The sequence below is a fragment of the Drosophila melanogaster genome, chromosome 3R (assembly GCF_000001215.4).
Source record: "Drosophila melanogaster chromosome 3R".
Taxonomy (NCBI): Eukaryota; Metazoa; Arthropoda; class Insecta; order Diptera; family Drosophilidae; genus Drosophila; species Drosophila melanogaster.
In genome coordinates, this window is record NT_033777.3 from 5,310,705 (window position 1) to 5,335,203 (window position 24,499).

Consider the following 24,499-nt stretch of genomic DNA (forward strand, 5'->3'; position numbering starts at 1 on the left):
GTCCAAGTCTAGGCATCATGTGGGAAGGAATAATTGAGTGATTGCCTGACTGATGGAATTCGTACTTGTATCAACAGCGGCCTGAAACAGAAGCCAAATTGGAATTAGGAATCACAAAGCCAAGTGGCGAGACACTCGGTCTCCAAGCTGAGCAAATATTCACGTGAGCCGGATTATGCCTTGTGACTGGAGGCTGTTGGATTCGTTTGGACCAGGCCTTAATTACCTTCTTCGAGTGGGGGCTTGGCGGTTTTTCCCACAGAGGTTCCAGTCTGTCGAAGGGCATGATTGAATAATTTTTAGTACCAAAGTTTCGAGCGGATAGATATGACCAACATATATTTATTAAGTGCGCTTGTGTTAAATCTTAAAAGATATATACATATATTGCATTTATTATTGCAGAGACCCAATAACTTTCAATGAAACATATCGTTCGCAAGTGGAATGCCATTGGGTGTTTGCTTAAAATGAAAGCCTTTTCCAATGTAAACTATATATCAATCAGATCCATATCGCGTGCAATAAAAACGTGCTGCCATGGCAGTTAAAAATCGAGCTACTATATACAATATATGACAATATATGGTATTGGAATATGTACCGATGTGATACGAGAATGGAAACAGAGGCGACCGATACGGCAAATATGGCCAATTAATGTTATTGCCTTTGTTTACATTCCGTTAGACAATTCGCTAAATTTGTGCGCTCCATTAATTCTCTTTACAAGTTTAATTGACATTGCAAATTGTAAATGCCGCCTTTTATTTTTCCCGTTCGCTTATGTAAGTCAGAAAAAAAAAACATTTACTATACAAAAGACATAAGTCTGATAAACGCTGATGTTCTGCAACTAATTTCCATGGCTAGGTGACAAAGTTTTCATTTATAGGAATAAGTAATATCCCACTTTTGCTCTTTGTCACTTTGGCAACAAGGAAAGATACTTTCAAGCCCGCATCGTTTGCACAGCAATATTTTCCCCGAAAAGGTTTGTTGTTTACAGGGCCTTTTGGGCCATAATTTCCATTGTTTCTCGTTTTTAATTAAAGAAAATAAAACAAAACAAAACAATCACAAATAATCAAAAATAATTAAAATGCAAGGCAAGGCAGAAACAGAGGCACAGGCAAAGTCTCAAATCGAAAGTGTGACAAGGGACGAAAAAACAAAATGCTGGCTAATTAAAAGTAAGATATGACGAGAACAAGCAAAAAATTGTGTGCTTTCAAGGAAGCACAAATTGGCCCAAAAATACCAACATCGACGTGCAATATTTATAAGCCGATGCCCATAACTCAAGCGCTGATCATCAGCGAATTTGGATTAGCAGATTCCGTCTCTAATTGCCCCGCCGGCGTCCAAGACTCGAGCGGCATTAAAATAAAAATAATAATTATAATAATAATAATAATAGTGCGCATTATGAGGCTCATATTCCGACCCGCCCGATAGACAGCCGGCTAATGGAGTCGAGCCGGGTCCGAAGGCCGATCTCGAATCGGATCCAAAGACCCCGTTGGGCTTCTGAGCAGCGGCAATGACTTGACCTGGTCGACGGCTAGGGGTCAGCGAATGAACCCCACCAACTCCCGAGTGAAGGTCGGTCGCTTCGAAGGGGCAGAAGAGCAGTGGTACTCTCCCACACACATCACAGATTGATCCACTATTATCTTTTCTTTCAATTTTTCTTTCCGATCTGAAAAGTCGGATCAATCATAGTATATAATTGAACAATTATTGTGGGGTTGAGTGGAAGATAGATTTAAAGACAAGATGAGATTTGGTGATACTTAAACCATTAAGAAACTTGTTATTTGTACCCATATCTTCGCTTGTGATCATTTGTATGACTATTAAAATCTTACAAGGGGTATGTAGAGCTGATTGAATGGCCGACTGATTGAATGGCCAACGTTAAGTTTAGTTGCCAAATCGAGGGATTCGGCAGTTGGTGATCCCGGTTGCGAGGAGGAGCTCCTCTGAGGAAATGCCTCCCCTTCCGATGCATCGTATAAATTAAAGTGAGGCCCAGGGGCACCGGAAATTTATCTGAAAGAGTGAGTTTCGAGGATGGGAGTGTTTCATGCCGGTAATTAATCACACATTCGACGGGTGTTAGTTCAACATTCGCAGCGGGAGCAGAGATTGGTTGGGTGGGTGGGTAGTTTGGTTGGTTTGGGGGCAATCTTATGCAATCGATGCATTTTAGTCACTTGGCAAGGCGCTTGTTAAACACGCAGACGGTTTGGTTAGAGTCAAACGAACGGAGAGGGCGCACCTGTTCTTGAAATTGTCGGGCACGAAGATGTTCCACCAGGAGTGGCGCTTCTCGCGCGGAAAGTACTCCCCGTGGCTGGGATCGATGATGTCGTCCTCGTCGTCGTTGCCGTTGCGACTTCTGTTGGCAAAGCTGCCGGAGCCCTCGGCCAAGCTGTCGTTGGTCAGGTCGCTATGGGACTCGCTGCACATCATGCCGGAGTCCAGGCTCCTCTGGTTGCTGTACTCCATCTTCTTGCGGCGATGCCGGTCCAGCTTGGTCTGCAGCGAGCTGCGCCTGCGCCTCTGTCGATCATTCTGGGGTCCCTCGTACGAGGTGTTCAGCCCCTGGAGCACCGGACGCGGCGACTGGCTGCCGTCCTCGAAGAAGGTCTGCTTGCCCGGATCGTTGGGGGAGCTGGCACGGATATTCTCCTCGGAGCTGTACACGATCTCCGGACTGGTGGGTGTGCCGGATCCGTCAGATTTCTCGCTGCGCACAGCCGATTCGTACGAGTCTTTGGTGGAGTTCTGCAAGGAACGAAGGAAAGGCTTAGTTGAAATGTCTCTTTTTAGTACGGTGGGAAATAAGAACTCCAACAAACTATTTTATTATCAAATGAATAGTTTTATTCTTCTAGTAATTTTGTCCTACTACTCAAATTCTATAGCTGGTTCCAAGGATTATAACTCTTCTCTAAGTATGATGAACAATTATATAAAATATGCCTCCTAACAGCTTATACTTTACTCTATTCTCTTTTACCAAATATCAGAAATATCACTGAAAATTCCTGAATAATTACTTAATATATGTTTATTCATTAAATCTACATCCTCAAGCAAATGTTTATACAAATTTCTCAAAAGTTGGAGGAGTGACTATGTCTGCTATTTTCCCTCACAATGCAGTTTTAAGTAACTTTAAATTGAGTTTATTTAGTAAGAGTATCAAGAGCATCCGAACTTACCTTACTACTATCCCGCCGCAGGAAGGAGACGGCTATGGAGCTGCGGCGTTTCTGGCTCTTATCGGATTTGCTGGAGAACAGTCCGAGGGCCAGGGAGCTGCGCCGCGGGGGCTTCTGTGGTGGCAGTGGAGCCGTGGCATTGAGGCTGCCCTCGGTGTCGCCGGAGTCGCCGTCGTGCTCGTCGATGTTCACCAAGGACGGGATGGAAGCGCTGGCCCAGTCCTTGCGCAAGCGGTACTTGCCGCTGTCGATGATGCTCATGGCGTGGGGATCGGTTCTCGATTCGGATGAGGGCGCTGGTCGGGCGGATAGATTGGTAACTGGGTACTAACTGCTAACTTTAGCCGTTAACCGTTAGCCGTTAGGCGCTGCAAGTACTCATACCGGTTAATTATCGTCGAAAACATGGCTATGGCTGTTTTTTGGCTCTTAATTGCCGCGCTCCAATTACTACCAAGCGTTGCCCCGTCTCTTTCTATCTCTTTCTCTCTCCTTCTCTCTTTGCGATTTTCCCCGCGCTTGCGAAACTTTTACTTTCAGTGAACTCTATTGAACCGGCATTAGCGTGGTAATTAGCAGGCCGTTGTCGGTCGAGCGGAACGCCGTCGCCATCGTCATCGTCACTCCGCCAGCAACCGCAATGAAAAACAGGCAACAACCCAGACGTTGGAATATCTAAGTGCATTGGGCAAAGGGGTAAAGTACATAGCTGTATTCAACGACAGGGCTTAGGGATCATCATTGTCATCGGAACAATAATGAGAGCGCAATTAATTCCGGGGTAGTAAATCCATAAGTTAGTGATTCTAACTCTAAACCCAAATGAATGTGCAGCTTATTCACTTACATAGTCAGACGTAAAATGAATATGTTGAACCATTTGATTTTGATTGAAAGAACCATTACAAATCTATTGAAAGTAACTAGCTACCCTTAGCAGAAACACTAATCATTTAAACGTTTAGTGCATCCATTTAGACCAAATATAGCCAATCTATCACGGATCGCTTAGCATCCTCTCACTTTCAGCCCGCTTGTCTGCCCGTTCCACAATAGTATTCGTACTTACATCGCGGAGGCAGCAACAAGCAAAGCAGTTAATAATGCAAATTAACTCACAACTTCATGACATCATGGCGAGCAACAAACAATGGGCAACAACCTACGACAACAAAACAGCAGCCCATACAGCATACAGCATTATTACAGAAACCAGCACAAAAATCCCATGATGACGACGAATCTGTGATGATGATGATGATGGTGATGACTGACTAGAATCTGGTGATGGTGGGATAAAGGGAATGCGGTAACGAAGGGGGAAGATACGCCACTTGGCTGGAAAATCGAAAGTGCCTAGAGTTTAGCTCGACTTGCCTTACAACTGCCGCTATCACACGATTCTGGTCGGCACAATGGATGGCAGAGGGCAATTTAAGGGGCGGGATCTCCCGGCATATGTTTCTGTAAACTGACAGACTTTACAATTTAACGCCAGATCAAGTCGTGTGAGGCTATTTAGACTTTCAATTCTCACCCAGTCGGACAAATTATAGTTAGTGCTTGGATGGGGGAGCAGGGGAAGCTAATTGAAATGGGTCATTAGACCCCACGCGATTGTGAATCGTGCCAGGTCTGGCACCCAGAAACAAGCTATATCAAATGGGGCAGTTGGCTTCCAACCAAGTGATTTATGAGAGATGGTTTTGAAAGAGGGTTATACATTCAAGGATATATTCATAGATTGTAAATTACTTAACCTTGCTGACCCTGCCTAACTAATTCGAGCTCTCCTGACACTTTAACAAAGTCAAGTGTCCTTTGTCACGATAGCTTCCTCCCACTTTCTAAGCAGGGGGTCTGTAGTGCTTCCAATTCCGGATGATTAGATCACTGGAGTGGGCCAGACTGCTTACATGTGTCCCTGGGCGTGTTATCTTTGGAGGAGCTGTTGGCCCGGAGTCCGGGTGTTTGTGCGCAAACACTTGACAGGGCACAAATACGCGCCGCCTTATCGGGCCGAATATATAGGAAGAGAGCAATTTGAATATACGGGTGCTGGTGGATGGTGGAAAAAAGCCAACCTTGTCTGCTCGACAAGCGAGAGGAGTGGAGCGGGAACTCGAACTGACCACAACCGGTCGAGCTCAAGGCGCTTACATGTAAGTCCAAAGCGACTTCAGTCGAGTCGAATCAAGTGCAGGTTCCACTAGATCGGAGTGGACTGGAGTTCACGCTTCATGGCCCGTACACACGTACACAAGTCACGGGCCTAGGTCTCGGACTCAGACTCGGACGCGGTCTTGGGTTCGGTCTCGGTCTGGATCGGGGCTACGGATTACGATTGGGTCTAGGTCTAGGTCTAGGTCTCCAGTGAGCCGCGAAGGTGGGATCTACTCGGCAATTTATGGCCCACATTAACAACCCATTGGGGAGTCTATTATTTATTTGGTTGTCGCCTGGTCAATTGTGCAATGCGCGCATAAATAAATAAACACAAAGACCTGCAGCCAAAGTCCGAATTCAAAGTCTAACGTCTTACTGTGTCAATGTCATGGCTAGTCAAGCGAAAAAACTGGTCGCGGATAGTGGATCCCTTAATAAATTAAAAGCAATAGAAAATGAAGTGACTATTTATATGCTCCATAAAATATTCATAGTTTAGGCTTAGACTTTTGGACCGTTTTGTTTTGCTCGTTTCACCGCCATTTTACAACTTTAGCTAATTTTAAGAATTTTAGAAATCTTGTACTTCAAATTTGAACACAGTTCTTTAAGTTAGGTAACTATGTTTTGATATCGAAAGAAATCGCTGCACTTCAAGAACTTTCCCATATACCTATTTTAATTATTGTGTTATTCAGTTTTCTGCAATGTGCAATCTGCGGGAAACGAAACTTTCCATGGAAACGCAGAGGAACGGAAAACTACAACACGTGATAAGCGGGAGTTGCGCCTGATAAGGCGACAAACCTCCTCGCACGAGAGCATAGACCTATAAATACCCCATTGGGGGTATCGGCTCGGTTCTGGCTGCTCAGATGGAAACGCCGCAGACAAGGGCCCATAAAACACTCGATGACGAGGCCAACTGTCACATGGCAGAGGCTGCAGCTGCAATTTGCAGTGCATGGCGAGGTCCAGTGAAAACGTTGATAAACTTTGATGTGATCAAGTGTGAAAATTTTCCATAGTCTATGCTCGAACGCAGTGGTAAATAAAATAAGCTCTGAGAATAGATTGTAGCATCACAGGAAGTTTGAGTGTGCAAAGTGTGGGAAACACAATTGGCTTAATGCGAAACTTTGGACGCTTAAACTGTCCAACGACATTGATTTATGGCCCACTTGATGGGACTAATCTTGAGGATTTGGCTTTACGATTGGGAAATCATAGAAATAAAAACACCGATAATACGGAACTGATGATATGGCCAAACTAGATTTCAAGTGCATTTATTATTCATTTATTGCAATAGGTAAAAACCTATGTGTTATTGTCCAAAATTTGTGAAATAATTATAATGCTTGATTTGAAAACACAAGAAAAATCATTTTCTTAGGAGTTACAAGTGTCCTTTTTTGTTAATTGTATAATCTGTTAGCGAGAAATAAACTAATTTCGGAATTCAGTAATAATCATTTGCTCCACGCATTTGAAGAAGAATAACCTTGGTGACAATGCATTTCGATTGGGCTGCGAGCACGTAAAACTGCACTTTCGATTTCGATGGAAACCGACCGGCAGCAAATGTATCTCGCAGATACACACGTTGACTGTTGGCGCATACACGTTATGGGGCCAAACGAAATGAAATGCGAAAAGGCAGAAGAGACAACATGCAACCGAACAGAAACTGAAACAGAAACAGAAGCGAAACAAGAGCAACACGATATAAATAAACCACTCAGACGTCGCAACAATGGTCACTGTGAGATACAAATGTATCTACACACGACGATTGGCGGATACATCGCGTGTGCACGGCATGTAAACGATATGTCTGACGTTGTGTTGAAGCAATTTGCTTCACTAAAGCCGCAAAACATTCGTCGGGGAGGGCAATAATTTCCCAGGTGAAAGGGAAAACAAGCAGAAATTACAGTTTTGAAACATGTATCGGAAATGCACGAGACTTGAAATTAAGCAGGGTGTTCCTCTTTGTCGAGTTATTATAATCTGCGAAAGCATTAATGCTTTGGCTTCTTATCCCACTTAGCAAGCCGGTTATTAAATGATTGTACTTCAAATTCCAAGCCAATTGTCGAGCTCCATCCATCAGTAGTGCATGGTTGGTAAGCTGTCGCGAATTGGAGTCAATAAATCACAAACTGAAATAATTAATTCCCTTTCTTGTGGTCTTTTTCGAAACGAAAACAAAACTGGTCGCCGGCAGTCGTTGAACTGGCTACACATGTATCTACGTGTGCGGCAAAGATACAAATGTATCTGCATGTGCTACCGTTTCAGCGGGCGTTGTCGCTAGCCAAAGCGTCAAGTGGTCGACATATCTGCAAGATACGAGTGTGTCTGGGTTCTGTTTACCCAATAGCTCGAATTTCCTTTTCGAAATGGCCATTCAAAACAAAGTCACTAGACGGCAACAGCAATTGCACCGGCCCGCCCGTTTGTTTAAGCCCAGTTTCACATGACAAGACGGCCTGCGGCTATATTAATAGACTCTGCTCGCATTGCCCATACGTGTTTACTCACTGGCGAATTCCTGCCTGTCCATCCGATCATTAACTAACCAGTTTACACCTGGCCGACCTGCACACCTAATGCAGGGCGCTGGGTGGGGTCCATCTGACCGTATTGCACGCGGGGGCGTGGGAGTGTTCTGCGTATCTGGAATTCTATAAATGCGAGCTGGCAGAAATGGGGAAAGTGGGTTGGTCCGGACTTAGAGCGGGTGTCCCATGGTCATCGAGAAACGATGTCTTCATCGCCTTCATATTTATTTTTTCTTCATTCTTTCAAGACACTCCTTTAAAAGCCAGTCCGTTGTGAAAGTAGCGTTCTTGTGCACGACATATTTGCACACCTCCGAATCACTACGTTAATTATATTATATTTCGATATGTATTTGACTCATTCGTTGAAGAAAAGTTTAGATATTTCCTCAATAGTAGCATTAACCTTCCTTTTCCGGAGCAAGTTCCGTATCTATCAGATAAAAATATTGTGCTCCCCTAAAACTGTGAAATCCAGATAAGCGTTCCCAGAAATACGAAACTCATTTTCGAGTTACAGATACCTCCGGTCCCAGCAGTAATTCAATATGAACACAACAAACACTCATAAAAAATAAACAAAGAAAAAAAGTTGTTTGCAAACAAAAAAGATGCCCGGTTCGATGACACAAAAAAATAATCTTTCGGATTGTTTAGAACAAAATCCAGCCACTTGACTAAACAGAACACGTAAGCCATATAAAATATAAAAATTCCAGAAAGGATCACGTAATCACATATAGCTCCGCGATATGTTAAAAAACTTAAAGACCATCTCGAATCTAACGATTTTTTCCAGAAATTAGCGAGCGTGTATCACATATCGTTGTTGATAATTGAGTATTATCTAAACAGTAAACAACACAACTTCGGATTTCTTCTAAGATTCCGAGCACACCTGAACCCCTGCTCAGTCCACAACCATTGATAAATAATCGAACAAACGACGTTATAAGTCCGGCTTAGAATATCGAATGTAACCGGATAGCAGACTGATGTGGCGACACGAAGTGACATAATATAATCCGTAACCGTGACAGCTGAGCCCATTTGTGCGTGAACCGCAGAGGGAGGGCTGACATGGTCTGGGCATCCGAGTCCCGGCTCTTGCCCGGCAATCAAAGTGTTCTGACGACTGTGGTTTGGTTTCCCGGGTGTCTCGGCTCGATAATTACTTGCCGCACTGGAAACAAAACAAAGTGTCTTTCCATGGCGGAAGTAGCGTCGCCTTTGTGGGAAACCAGTTCTGGCTCGGAGTCCACTGTCTCCCGCGCAACTACCCGCTCAATCAGAGCCAATCAATCGACAACTTTGTGTTCCGCAAAATGCGAAATGTGAACAGAAAACAAATTACAAGTGCTCCGAATCAAACCAAGACGGAACCGATCAAATGGGTGGGCCCATGTCTCGCCCCGAATCTCACAGATTGGGAAGACTATAAAAATATAGTCACCTGCCTGCGCCGATCAATATGCAAATCCGAATCGCAACAGGCGATGATTTGAATGGGTTATGAGTGATTAATGATTAATGATCGGCGGACACTGGAGTCTAGATTCTACGTAGATATATATGTGGGCGTGGCACAGGAAGTGGAAGTGAGATTTGGCACCTTCTAATTTATGTATTCATTGCGGATCTAAGCCGTCAAAAAAGAAATGCTACGTCTCGTAAATCTTTAAATCAGTTAACTGAAACACATTTTATAATCTAACATATTGCCTACAAAGTGCTGAAATCCTCCCTCTCGAAACTAAAAACTTTGACACATTTTATTTAATGCCCACGCAAATCCTAAGGCGTATTTTATTTAATTGGTCTTATCTGTTCAAGCCTAAAATATATACATTAAAAATTTATTGAGCATATTGCCGGAAAAGTTTCTTGGCAGCTGCTCTTGCAAATTTGGCACAATTTGGGCCACCGAATCGTAAATGTGTAATAAACATTTTATGATACCTAAACAGGGAATTTATTAAATCATCGATTGTCGACGGCCAGTCACAAAGTATTAGATGATAATCGAGAGTGCTCTCGTGGTCTCGAATATCTGAATGCGATTGGACGGACATCTCGAGTGCCTTTGTTTGAATTTCGGCGCACCGACAGGTATGTATACATATGTACATACCTATAAATACATATCTAGAGACTTATATTTATTTGTGTAATTATGACACTGTTTTCACGCCAACTTGAGCAAACAAACAGCAGTAAGGCTCTTTGTCCGGGCCAAGTAGAATTCGACGAAGTCAGGCACAGTGGGCAGGGGCAAACAAAAGACCATAAATAAATCACATGCGGAGACAACACGGCGAAAAGCAGCTCATAAAAGTACTCATGCTTGTATACTTAATTATTGAACAGGCAGATTTAAATATTCTGTCCTGCGACAAGCCTCCTTTTGGCAGCCATAATCATTGTGCAATAATGACACAACAGCTAAGTGACTCAGAGACTTCCTCGTTCAAATCGCGTGGACGTGTCACTTAAAATCAATAAAAGTTAAAACCAGATGCGGCTATGCGTAGATACAAAATGGGAATTTGCATTTCCGTGTTGGTTTTTAAAATTATTATTTCCAATTTACCCCCCTTGCTGCTCGTTTTAATTTTCCCACTTCCATTTCTCCCCATCGCTTCCTGACACTTTCAATTGATTTGCATAGTCAGTCAGTCGCACTTTTAGGTGGGCCACCCCACCTTTATTTTAGATAGTACTGACTTCTAAATACATATGTAGGTATATAATTTTGTACTCGCTGTGTACCACTATCTATAAGTCGGGCGACATCACGTGGCCCCAAAATTATGCACACCCAGCGGACATCGTGATAAATGGCTTTGTCAATAAATATTATACGAACGCTTTGTGCCGACTTGCGTCGAAATAGAAGCTGAAATGTTAATCCGCATTAATTATGCTATCAAGTGTTGATGGAGCGTATCACAACTTATAGATAGAAATGCATTACACGTTCTGGCCCAAAACCTCACCAGATATATTCTTGCACGCCCAGTTTTAGTGTACATGTGTCAGTGGTTGGGCTTAACATTTATTCTAATTATACCTTGTTTTTGCCTGCTCATTTTACGCATTTTTTGAGCTATTTATAAAAAACATAAACAAGCGCACGAGAGAGAAGACCAAAGCCATCGATTATCTCGAGTGGGGCTGCCTTCCACTTTTCCACTTTTCTCGTCGGAAAACCAAAGCATCCGCAACAGTCGCCTTTCAGTCTGCCGGATTTTCGAAACTGGTTTGGATCTACATAGATAGGTTGGGAGTTTGGAAACTTCTTTAGGTATCAATAATTATTAATAATAATTACTTATTTAAGCTTTTATCTTCTTGTAAGTATGTATGTATGGTAAGTATACGAAATTTAAGATATATAAAATGGATACAATGGTTAAATACTGGAAACCTGGTTTAACTACAGTACTATCATCACTGTTTTCTAGGGGCTTTCTTTCCATTTTGCTGTTCAAACCGAGAAGGCAAATGAGCTGAGCTTTTGGGAGGGGGAGCAGCAACTGTTACTGTTTTATTTGGGATGTACGAACACGAACGCGAGTGCATTGGTGTACGTGCAATCATGGCTTTTTGTGCCGTTGCCCGATAATTCTCCACGCAAATGGCATGGAAGGGCCATAGACAAAATCAGAAAATCCGAAGAAAAAATCAGAGACGCCGGCGACTTTAGTTTTTTTTTTCGTAGCCATAAGCAGTAAATGCTGCTTCTTCCTCGGCTTATTGCCAGTGTTGTTGTTTTACTGTGCTGATGACCTTAAATTAGGCGTAGGTCTTTGCTTTTGTGTTCGCCGTATTCGTCATTGTTGGCCAAGTTTTTTTTTCATTGGTTTCTTTTGACGTGGTCAGCTGTTTTTTATATTTTTTCTTTGCTGCTTCCAGTCGTCGTAAGCAATAATAGGCACTAACAAAAAGATATTTCACGAATGTCATGACCTGCAGCTGAGGAATATAATAAACTAAGTTGCTTCTATTTCGCAGCTGGAAAGGCAAGCCAAATAAGCGACGAACAAAGAAAAAGCCAAAAGAATCTGCGAATAATGCCGATTAGAACGGTTTACTAAGCCAAGCGACTAAAATAAAACCGTTCGCTTCACCAAGAATCCGAAAAAACCGCAAGCCGCGCCTAAAGCAATCGCAAAACAGAATGGCGAAGGAGAGAAGCAGAGAGACGAAATTAAAGCCAAGCTGGGCCAAAAATTAAATTGCAAGCGCAGCCATTAATTACGATTATTTTGCATCCATTACCATTTGCATCACAAATGGTTGCAAATATTTCTATACCTTTTTTTAATTTGTTGTCTTTCAACGAGGTTTGGCACAATTGCTTTCCTTTGATTGGTTAGTCACATTTCTCATTCGTATTGATTTCACAGTATTGGCACTCGCGTACACTTATATTTTCAATTATACTTGTATATTCTGTGGACATTTGTGGTTGAATTAGTATAATTATAATTACTTTTATGCACTCGGAATTTTTGGGAGTCCGAGACTCAGCGAAAATTTGGTCAATTGTGAGAATGCCCCGCGTAATTTACTTTAAATTAAATGCCTTGAAACATGTATGCTTTCGATTAATTGCTTGCTTGCAAGGGACTTTTTGAACTCAAATGACCTTAATGTTAAACTCAATTTTGACAGGGCGTTAAATTTAAGCCATTTAAAACAAAAGTGGGGGGCAATGTTATTTACAGTTGCATTAATATTTTTTGCAGAAAAATCTCGCTCTCACTTAAAAAACTCTCGTGTATATGCTGTTATAGCGAATTCCCGAGCACGGATGTTAAATTAAACAACTTAATATATTTCTTTCGCCAGGAAAACGGACACCAATGGCCGAATTGCAACGGACAATCGCCAAATGAAATGAGTGCAGAAAAATAATTTGCGGACTGCGTTGGTCGGCGTCGCACAAACAGTCGCACACGAGTCGAACATATTTTTAAAAATAATTTTACAATATTTATCGCCGATGCTCCACATACATATGTATGTAGTATATCTGTGCTATATCTTAGTATCAAGCACTGACTTTGAGCGCGCGCGTTCTGTTATTTGTGTTCCGTTTTCGTTTCGGCTGATTCCGATTTTGTGGGAGCTACTTGCGTTGCGTTCGGTGCAAATGGAAAACTTAAACTGATCGAATCGATCCACAAAAAAGTTGTCTGCTTACCGATGTTTAGACACATGTTGCCAGCGAGAGCACATGTTGCGGGGCAACATGCACGATACTCTAACTTTATGAAGCGAACAGAGTACATTTGTATAAATGTTACAAGCAATATGTCCATATGTCGTGTCTCGCGGGGCAGCCACATCCACATACACATACACATCCACATGTGCTGCAACAAACTCGTTTTTGTTTTTGTTGCAGGCCAAAAACCTAAACCTGCTTGAGTTTGGCTTATTTCCGTTTATTTCCACTTCCACTTGGCGATGTTTGGACACATGTTGCCAGCGAAACGTACGACTGCCGATTGATTTTAATACACTTTCCAGGAGTGTTGACACCATGGCAGAGGATCTTGAAAGATACTCTAACTTTATCACAGTTGAACAGTAGATAGACAGAGTAGATAAGTTACAAGTAATAAAATGTAACTAATTAAAATCGTTCAAATGGGTTCAGTTCGATTATTTAGTATTTGTAGCAGTGCTAGATACCATCTATATCATCATCTAATCCGAAAAGGGTATCAAAGTTTCGGTACGTTTCCCATTCGATTTGTTGCTTCTAATGCTGGGGCGCATGTGCAATGAACTTGTTTTGAATTGCAATTGCTATTATTTTTTGGAGGTTAGTCAGCTGCGGCGACTTTGTAATTTCATTTAAATTACTCATACGCCATGTGACGCCGCTGTAATTATTTGATTTCGCTCCCAGCTCCTCGGCGGCAAATGCATTTCCTCAACTTTAATGTAGGTCACTGTTGAGGGGGTGAAAGTGGTACAATTATCTGGCCAACCCCCTGCCACCTGTGTTTTTCACCTGACAAGGAAATTACCGCCAAGGCCGCAGCAATTGCCCAGAGAATTTGCCCTAAGGTGAACTGCATTTCAACGCGGAGAAACAGAAAAAATAGAATTTACAATCCGACCTTGGGCATTTCTTCCATTTAGCTTGCAACCTCTGACTTTTTCCTCTTTCTTTGCCTCATTTAAGACGCATGACTGGGCTCGAATTGCGAATTATGCAAATTTCAAAGTACGCAACTCGTCGAAATCAGAAAAAGTGCAACATCATTTAGCTGCCGCTCGTTCTCCGTCCCGTTCGCACCCTCCATCTTCACCCCCCCCCCCCCTCTGACTATTTACAGTTTTTCGGACTCGGACGATTACAATTTTCAGCCTTCAATATTATTACACAATCATAAATTGTCTGAACTAAAATGTAAATGTTTTGAATGCGCCTTGGGGGCCACTAAAAAACGCAATCGCATGTATTGCCAGCGCTATGACTAAATCTATGACTATGGTTATGCACATGGCTATACCTATGGCTAACGCTATGGCTATAAGCATAGCTTATCAGGGTCTCTAATCAAACCAGTCGCAGGTGAGGTAGGAATCATACAACACCACCTTCGCAAAGTGTAGAAGCAATTTCTAAGTTTTTGAATAATTCTAGTGGGTGAAGTTTAAGATATTTCGAAGTAAAGTATGAGGTAACCAATGTTACCAATCGGAGGTTTATCAACCTGTTTAAAGAATCTTGACTTTAAACAGCCAACTCATTGCTTTCAACACGAACTCAGCTCCGAATGTTAATTGGCTCTATGGCCATAAAGAATTGACAGTGTAGTGTTTTGGTTTTGCTATTGGCAAAAGTAAAGACAAACCTGTAATTAGCCATTGGTGCTATTGAACTAGAATAAGCCAACTAACGCCACTCCAACTTTATTTTGAAAAAATGTTGTGTTTGTGAAAACTCACCTTTTATATTTCTTCTCGTCCTGCAAACAACTATCTTATTTATACCCTTGATTAGCATTCAGGGGGGTTGAGTTTTCTCCGGGTGATTTCCATAAAAAGAAACTCTCTTTTGGCTGTTGAACAGTAGTGAAAATACTCCCTTTTAAGCAGCTTCATTTAAATAACGAATGGCAATTTCGCCGCTCAGCTTTGCGAACCGATTGAAGCTTAAAAATAGTTTTCATCCAACAGGCAAAGTGCTCAGTCCGCTGTCTCTGAGCTGTTGAATATGCAAAGTCAGAGTAGAGAAAAAAAAACGTGTACTTCTTAATTTTCGCTGAATTTTCCACTCCCCAGTTGGTGGCTGTATCCCCGGAAAATGGCGGAAGGTACTGCCAAATCCGAATGGCTAAGTATCTGGCCGCAGTGTTAAAACGACGGCTTTTTGTTGCAGCTGCTAAAAATAGCCAGGTTGCAAGTGGTTTGGCTTGCCAAATGGCCAAATGGCAACGGCATGTGTGTGCTGGTGTGGTCCAATAATGAAAAGTCGGCGGCGGCATAGCGAAGAAAAAGGCTGGGAAACCGGCTTGACAGGAAAATGCGAATTTCGTTGAAATGAGGAAAAATTCAAACGATTTCGTTGTCGCCGTCGGCAGTTAAAAAACTCACATTTTTGGGCCTTAGACCCCAACATTTCTGAAAGTATCCCCCCATCGTCAACCCCACCTACTAACCCGAAAAACCAGGTTTGGGTCCCGGCTAAACGGTTCGCTTCCCTGCTGAATGAATGGGTCCTTTGGTTTTTCCTCTGTGTTTACTTTTCATTTTGCCACTTAATTGATCTCATGCATAAAAATAGAATTTATATGGATGCACTAACGGCTATTCTGGCGCTGTGAATGAAATTTTTATTTGTTTACTCAATTCGATGTCGGCTTTACTTTTCGATTCGGCTTTTTCAATCAAATCGGTCGCTTGTGGCGCGCCATTTGATTTTTCATATGAATAAATGTGCCTTAAAAATCGCAAAGCAATTTTAAAACGTGCCGGAATTCGCCTGGATTCTTAAATGCTCTGTATTCAAAATGCAGCACAGAATATTGAAAACAAAACAATTAAATGACAGAATTAATGGGGTTTAAATTGCAAGGGACTCGAGTTCCGCAATCGAATGATTTCGGTGAATATTGTTTGGATTTTGGTATAATTACATCGGGTTACATAAGTAAAGTGAAACCTTTTTTCAAAGCGTATCTAATGCATTTGTTGGGCCAACAAAATTGAATTGTTAATTTTAAAATCTGCGGCTGTCAGTAAGCTCGTTACTCAAGTGAAACAGTGCTCCATTTTGCATTCAATAAGCATAACAACCAACAAAACCAGATTCCAATTAATGAATTTGTTCTATTCAAAAACAGTGTCAAAGGCTGCTGTCGCGGCCATAAATTCTAGACCTAAACCGATATTGAAATCGAGTTGCCAAAGGAGTGACAGACACATTGACATTTGCCATTGGGGAGGATGGGGGAAAGGATGGGATTGGGGATCGTGCTAAAACATTTGTCATAGAACATTTAAATATTCATCCATTATTGTCCGGCTGGTGGAAAATTCAATTTCAATTTCAATTTCAATTCCAATTATGCAGTCAATCAATTTGTATTGCACATTAAGTTCACTCGCCAAAAACGCAAACAAAAAACTGTTGTTTTCCCCCTGGGGGGCATATGAATAATAAGTTAGCAATGGTTGTTATTATGCTATCAATATTTTTCGTATTTCTCCAACGGTTTTTCAGCACATGGGGCACGCGGTAATTGGGGTCAATGTCAGGCGCGGTATACTCTTTCTTACTTATTTAATCTAGCCCCCGTTCTTGTGTTTATGTGGCACCAACTTTGGCAGGCCGAAGACAAGGTAAACAATTCGTTTTTTAATAAAATATTGGATTTTTATTTACGAGTCGAGGCGTAAGATCAATTAGCAGAACAACAAGGATTCCGATTTCGATTCCGATTCCGCTAGCATGCAATCGAATTGTTATAAATGGCCCATCATGGAATCACAAGACTTAAAAGATGATGATGTATCGCCGAAATGGCCGAATGGAAATGTCTGGGAGGGTAGAAAATCGATAAGGTAGTACTTTAAAGTATAAATGGTTATTTGACCACAACGTACATATATTACGGATATGAAGTAAATAACCAAAATCTATATAATAAATGTACATAATAAATTTTTGGTAATCTTAGCAGCTTAGTAATGAGATACAGATTCAGTTGCAAAGAAATTCTTTAGAAATCTCTGGAAAATTTGTGTGTGTGTACATGATGCACATCATGTCAACTGTATGCCTCTCAAATCTTGGTTATTTTCCATTACTGACTTGCAAATCAAATATTTATGTGTGTGCAAGCAGTGAAAACAAATATGCATCTTCTACCTAAGTATTCTCGCTTTATTCTCGAAAAGGTCAGCCTAGCACATAGATAGATTTTGTGATTGGCTGGAATTTTCCCCGCACTTACAATGGAGATTCGGCGGAGGGTAAGGAGGATTGGTTTCCTTATCGGCGGCCTTCTTTGCTTTAAATGGGTGGTGGTGGCTCATTATAAATACTGGCACATATCAGGTAGCCAGCGCGATAAGTTGGCCGTGGATTTATTATAATTAAATAAAGTCAAATGAGACTGCGTAGGAGGAGATTGATAAACACCGAATCCAATCTTTCCGCGATCCAAACGGAAAGCGGAGAGTGTTTTCAAATAGAACGCGTACATATAGTATTTGAGGTCGCCTGTCAATAAATCATTGTGTCCATAAACTAATTGAGCTGCTTAGTCATATTGGGTACGGGGCTCAAATGTCAATCCCCCGGGTCGCCTGTTGCCCACATCCTAGTTAATGCTCCCCTGCGTTGCCGTGCCGCGCTTAATTCCACATGTTTAGGCCGATTTCAAAAGCAATAAATTTGTAAAGCAAATCATAATGCTGGTTTCGATTAGCAAGGACGACGACACGAACATCAAAACACAGATGCGAGACAATCGATAGCATAATGTGCTCGCCCGAACAATAATGACAGATAATTATATTGATATATGTGAGCAATTTCGTAGATTGAATGCCAAATTGATTGGTGGGGCAGCTCATGTGGCATGTGGCATTGAAACGGACAGTGGAGGAAAGGGTGTGAAAATCGATTAAGCAATCACACACACATGCTGAGAAAGAAAAATAAGTGCCCTTTCCTTTGACTTAAATCACTTTTAATTGACATTTATTGGGTTGGATTCAGGGCCTTCATAAGCCTTCACAAGTTCGTTAATCATACACTTCTTTGCCATTTGCGAAAATTACTCTGGGGCCATAAATAATTCCAGCAAATTCAGCAGCACATTAAAGTCCCTAAAAGCCATTTCGAAATTTTCTCGCCGTTATTAAAAATGAATGCGCACAATTTGGCTGAGTGCATTTGCCTTTGTTCGGCGCTGACTTACATTAGTACGCATACATTTGCATGTCTTGTGCTTAGATAACAAATTTAATTCGTCGCAATTTATGAAAAGAATACAAAAATTGTTTATTTACAAAGTGTCAGCGACTGTCGGCCCAACATGTTGCCCATGCCAACAGACAGCAGTGGCCCACACACATGTGCACAGATACAGATACAGTATCTGAACATTCGAGTACATTCGTCCGAATTTTCCTGTAGAATATGTGGCAAGTCTTTCGGTAATTGCACTTCTTAATACAACGATTCCGAGGAAACCACAAGCAAATTGAAATTGTGAAATCTTTTCCCCTGTGCACTGAAATATTTGTAGTATTGGATATAGTAAGTTGATAGCTATAATTAGCGGCATGGGGGCGCTTTGGTAATTAGAAAAAATGCAATTCTTCTTCGATCGTAAATAAGCCAACGAGCGCACCTTACAGTTGTTATTAGGGGCTGCATATATATAGGTACTGTCATTCAGGGATTATCGGCTGTTGTAGGCGATTATAATGCCACGAGCGTCACGGAGTGTGAAACTTAACGCCGAGCGATGAGTTTGATTTACGAGGTGATAGCTCGAGTCAAAAGGAAATCAGGGGTTTGCGCCAACTGAGTGTTTCGAGTTTTTCGGATTTAGGTGTATCATAAACGTTTTAGTTTTAGTTGTAATGTGTGCACTTTAAATAAGATACTCCTCCCCCACCATGGCGGCTAATTCAGCAGAATTTGCACGATGGCAATTAATTCAAGCAATTACGGCATATTAAAAATGCCACGTTTAATGTATTTGAATGCGCATGAGCCGCTTGGGACAGGCGGCAGCTTGGCTTCTGTTTGACTCGATTGCCATTACTTTCATGAGGCGTCATTTCATAATCGTTATGAAAAACGCAAGCACCATAACCGTTTACGGCAACGCCCACGTCGAAGCTGCCGTGCAGCAGGAGCAGAACGAGGAGCAGAAACAGTCAGCTGCCAGCGACAGGCCACGACATCAGTGACAACAACAACGACGGCGGCATAACACTAATGAAAATTTGTGAGCAGGCGGAGCAGGATGTGCAGGAGACGAAGGGTGGGGCAGTGGACAACATTGACGTTGCATTTTATCCTCGGCGAAGACAAGACCACAGCAACAAGCCCAAACACGAGCGGGCTGGATATGCTCATCGGATGAGTGCTCCCATCGGCAGGCACTGTGGCGAAGGATTAGACATAATGTGCCCCAAGGTTTAGCGCGTGTAAATAGGGCCAACACATCAATTATTATATCATAAGATGACAGTCTTTAAATCAGATGGTGGGCCGTATCGAAATTCCTCCTAAAGATTACATGAACCAGGATACTCTTTTGGATAATTTCAATGGATATGTTTTATCTATCTATAAAGTTTTCTATAAAAAGAATGAGCGACATAAGATTATTTGGAATTTTCCAAATATTTTTGAAATTATTTTTCGCCCACTAAAAATAAGCAACTAAAGACTATTCTGGCCAACTGCTCAAAATCATATAGAAGGACACTTCTTATTTCTGAGCCTACAACCTCGGACTTTCGACCACTGTGCAATCGATGCAAATTATGGCCAAAACCATGTCGGGCGCCAACGACATGATCCGCACTAACAAACGAGTGCTCGTTGCCATTTGTTGCCATTGCCGGTGCTGTTTCTGTTGCTGGATTGTTGCATAGTGTCAGCTTTGCTGACAAGCGCAGCGAGCGTTGCAGTTCGTCACAGCTGCAAGTGAAAGTCAAACATGAAACGCTTTGGACTCCGCCACACACACACTTGCAATTTCGGCCAGGAGCACACATGCACACACATGTGCACACACATGGCCACACAATTTGCCAGCCATTTAGCGGGCAGAGGGGTAGAAAGGGGTGCACAAAAGGAGATTTTCTTGTGCACCTTTTCAGGGTCAACTGCTATTTGCTGTCAATGTCAGCGAGAGTTGCACTAAAAAAAATGGTGCTACATTTCAAAAATTACTTCAAATTACCTATCAATTATATAAAAAATAAAATCCACGACCAAAAAGGTATACAGGTTCTAAATATGCTGAAGGAGGAATATGATACAATTAAGTATCTTTTATAAGAAATACTTTTTACTTATTATTGTGGTAACAGTTTGAAGTTTCCGAATTTCTCGAACCTAATTTTTTTAGCCTGTTTTTCGTAAGCCTGTGCGGAAAAGGATTTAGTTCAACTGCCAGAATGACAGTCAGTCAACAGCTTTCGGGGGAAACGCCCACACATCCATTTCCAACATCGTTTTGGCCATTATGAAGCGTTATTATCAGCCAGCAACACTGCGCTCCGGGACGTGCCCGGCATCGCCATAGTTCCTAATGCCGGCGCATACAAATCGTTTACACATCCATCCGAAAGTTGGCTGATTCGCATGCCGTTTTGGCCCGTCTGAATGAACAATCTGCGGGGGCCCGTCGAAAGTATTTGCTCAGCATTAGCAATCGGCAAACAAACAGCGCGACTGTCTCTCTTCTTTATGCTTTTATAGGCACTGTTCTCTTTGGCCACTTGGGCTTGTGGCAAAACAAAAGTCGCAAGCTCCTGAAATAACCAATAACCATTTGATCGAAATGAGTGAATCGATCGTGTGTGGGCGTCTCTGAATTCAAGACCAGATCGAGTTTCGATCTGACAGTCACACGAACTTAAAGAACGGGTCAAGGTGGAGTTGATATGCGGATATTTAAATTAAAGGGGGGAATGCTACTAAAACATATTTTCAACCCTTTCACTTAAGCTTCTATTCCAAAAAGCATCGTAGCATAAATAATGAGGATTAACAACTGAAATATCTGAGGTTTCAGTTTTAAAATAATCAACAGATAGTTCTAGCTTAAAAAAGAGTATATGGGCATACCCCTTTGCTTGCTAGTACGAGGTATGAAAAGTCGCCAAAAACGGCATGAAACCAACAAAGGCGAACGTTTTTACCTGGCACAAAAATGAAAAGGAGTTGGGATAGGAAGCCGCCGGGCAGCAGCAGGTAAACAAAGAAACAAGGCCAGCTGAAGAGGGTTTCAAGGTTGTAAATTACCAGCTTAAAGTGGTTAAAGGAACTGCTCAGATACAATCTGAAGTCGCTGCTGTCTGTGCGCAGAACGAGTTTGAGGAGTGCCAGATACAAGATACAAGTGATCAAGGGGTATAATGCACCGTTGGTTGGGGTGGGTGGGGGATGGAGTGGAAGTGTAAGTTGCTGGCAAACTTTGAAGGTCAAATTGCTCGGGCGACGTTGCTGACGATAACTACGCTGGTGTCTGTATAAAAGTGCTGTATGTATGAAAATGACACAGCCGAACATAAAGTGAAAGTTATTAGAACAATAAATATTACTTATACGCCGCGTGGAAAATTGCTCAGCTCGATGCGAACTTTTCCTTTTACTTGGCCAACGGCGAAAATTGCCAACCTACTTCCCTTGTCAGCCCACCAAATGAAATGTCCAAAAAGTTTGCCAAATCATTGTTGTTAGCCCAACTTTTGAACTGACTTTATAACAATAACTTTTTTGTGGGATCGGAGGGAATAGTTTCGAAGGGGGGGAGGGCCATCTATGATGACCTCAAGGTCCGTCGCACGTGCTTCAATTGTTTTGCAAATAAATTGCAAGTTTCTTTTTGTTCTCTGCTGTTTTGACGTATGGAAATGTTTTGGAAAATCCTTGCTGATGTGGGAAAAGTTTTTTAAAACTATTAAGATAGTAAAAGGTTCAGAATATGTTGGTGAAATTAAATAAATAGGTCTATATATTGTTCCTTTGAACGGAACGAAAGATTTTTAATATAAGTGTACGGATTTCATACAACAACAAGTATTTTGTATATATGTTTTAAGTAAAACGATTTTTCTTTCATGTTTGTAAATTCGGTTTTCCATGTGCTGTCACCTGTGCTTTTTTTTCTACCTCAATTGTGAAGTGGAATGCATTATTTTGGATTATGTCACCCTTCCAATCCGTCACCAAGTAAAATCGTCTTGATCTCTCGCTTTCCCTGTCCGTTGCCTTCCTTAGTATATATTTTTGTATTTTTATTTAAATGAATTATGGAATTTTTCGTGCCATTTTGGGTGATTATTTGCGCTTGAGTTCCCTTTGGGACGACGAAGGAGCCTTGCAAAATGAAATTGTCAAATTTAATTGATTTATGACCTGTGATTCATTATGTCTGTAAAAAGTTCACACCTGCTTTGTTTTAGTTACAGTTTATTTTTTTAATGTCTGTGGTATTGTGTTTCATCTTTCGCTTTCAACGTTGTTGTATTTAAGCTAATGCCAATCATCAAATAAATAAGGAACTTATCTGATAAATATTCTGTTAAATAAGAAATTAATCTGATTCCATTCTGTGTTGGAGTTATTGATAAGTTACTGCTGTCACTAGATAAATATCAAATATCAAATAATCAAGTACATAATATAGTAACTAAAGTATATATGCACTTGTATCAATCATAATATAAATGATGATCCCAATTAAATCCCAAAAGTATTTTTCCCAATAAACTCGTACAAAATCTACCAAAGTTTGTTTTGGTGTGCTCCAATAAACTTAAGATAATTACTTAAGATAATTAATTAAGATAACGCATTTCCTGCAGACTATTTATATTCTTCATCCGAGCAAGTTGATCTGGTCATGTCCGTTCGTCTGTTTGTCCGTATGTATGAGTATCCGTACGTGAGATTTGAGGACTTTTTGAAGCTATGAAGTTGAAACCACAAGTACAAGTAATAAAATATGTATTTTAATTTGTTGATTTTATTATTTCCTACCTATATTCCAAAAAGAAAATAAAAGAATTCTTAAAATTTCCACTTTTCACAGCTTCTTGATTCATAATAGTCAACTGCGACTCGCACTTACCAAATGTGTACCAATATTGAATAGGGTCTAAATTTAAGTTTAGTAAAAATTTGGATTTTAGTTGATGGTTTTATACAAAAAGTGCTGTGCAGGCTAAGTGATAAATCCTGCACCCTTGCCAGAGTAATTTTTGGATTTCAATTGCTTACTTATACGTTGTGCATTTTTAAATCGTGTGGATACTAACTAAATCGAATTCAAGTCTAGAAAGAAAGCTTTAACATACAGAGGAGATTGGACTACGGGAAAATAGGTCTACGGAAAAGAATTCAAAGAATTTCAAAATCGGGAGCGTTGAAAAGAGTGGTAGTAAATTTCGAACAAAAGTGGTGAGGAAGAAGCATCGGAACTTCAAACGATCTGGGCGAGACTTACTGCCAGGAGAAGCTGCCGGTGATGCCGTCCTTGAGCCGATCCCTCAGAGATCTCTGGCGACTAGGTCCCGATCCCGTCAAGGGCGGCAGCTGCTGGTTCTCGCCGTCCTCCAGCACGGTGGCTATGTTCGAGGCGGACGTGGAGATTGGCGCGCCGGCGTGCTCCATGATCGGCGGTTGGTGGTGGTGGTGGTGGTGGTGGTGGTGTTGGTAGTGCTGGTGGTTGGACTGCTGGTGGTGTGGCGATCCCGGTCCCGATCCGGATCCTGAGCCCGGCGCCCCTGCCGATGGATCTCTGCTGTTGAGAGTGCGGCGGAAGGAGCCGTGGCGAGGCGAGTTTTCGCGCGACATTACGGATCGAATTCAATTTGGATTGAGCGGTTTGGTTTGGCGGTTAGTTATCGATAAGAATTTCGCATAAAACAATTAGAAGCATAAAACAATTAGTTCAATTGGAGCCAATTAGCTGCTGCTTTCTCTTTTTTGCTTTCGGTTGTATTGGGTATTAGATGAAGTAAACGAGCGAGCGAGTTGAACTTGCTTTGATATCTTGGTTTTAGTTAAACTTTGTTGCTTAGGTGGAGAGTTTATTGAGATTTAAATTGCACATAGAGCCAAAAAGTATTAACGGTGTGTAAAAGTTGGCTATTCGAGGGGCTAGGCATGTACCAAAGAAAAATATCGAAAAGATCACAGTTGAAAACAGTAAAGAAAAACGATTCTTAAAATATGGACTTGGCATTCGCGACACTTAGAGACAAACATTCGTTGGGATTATCGTTTTTGGGTATGGAAAATGG

At 41.6% G+C, this 24,499-nt stretch overlaps 1 protein-coding gene across 12 annotated transcripts in view; it reads right to left on the reverse strand.

Annotated features, from left to right (window-relative positions):
• The window catches only part of mtd (mustard), an 80,328-nt gene that overhangs the window by 40,589 nt on the left and 15,240 nt on the right, over positions 1 to 24,499 (reverse strand). For 4 of the 12 annotated variants that reach the window (NM_143760.4, NM_001260001.2, NM_169039.5 and 1 more), the window contains exons 1-4: positions 12,961 to 13,143; positions 12,284 to 12,421; positions 3,234 to 3,601; positions 2,285 to 2,793 (exon numbers count right to left, since the gene is read on the reverse strand). The exons of 1 other annotated variant lie outside the window; for it this stretch is intronic. In NM_143760.4, the coding sequence (NP_652017.1) occupies positions 2,285 to 2,793; positions 3,234 to 3,494 (770 nt within the window). In that variant the 5' untranslated portion in view covers positions 3,495 to 3,601; positions 12,284 to 12,421; positions 12,961 to 13,143. Of the gene's footprint in view, positions 1 to 2,284; positions 2,794 to 3,233; positions 3,602 to 12,283; positions 12,422 to 12,734; positions 13,144 to 23,700; positions 24,357 to 24,499 lie in introns of those variants that run through there. 7 more of the 12 variants (NM_001144536.2, NM_001144537.2, NM_001260000.2 and 4 more) reach the window with 5 other exon arrangements.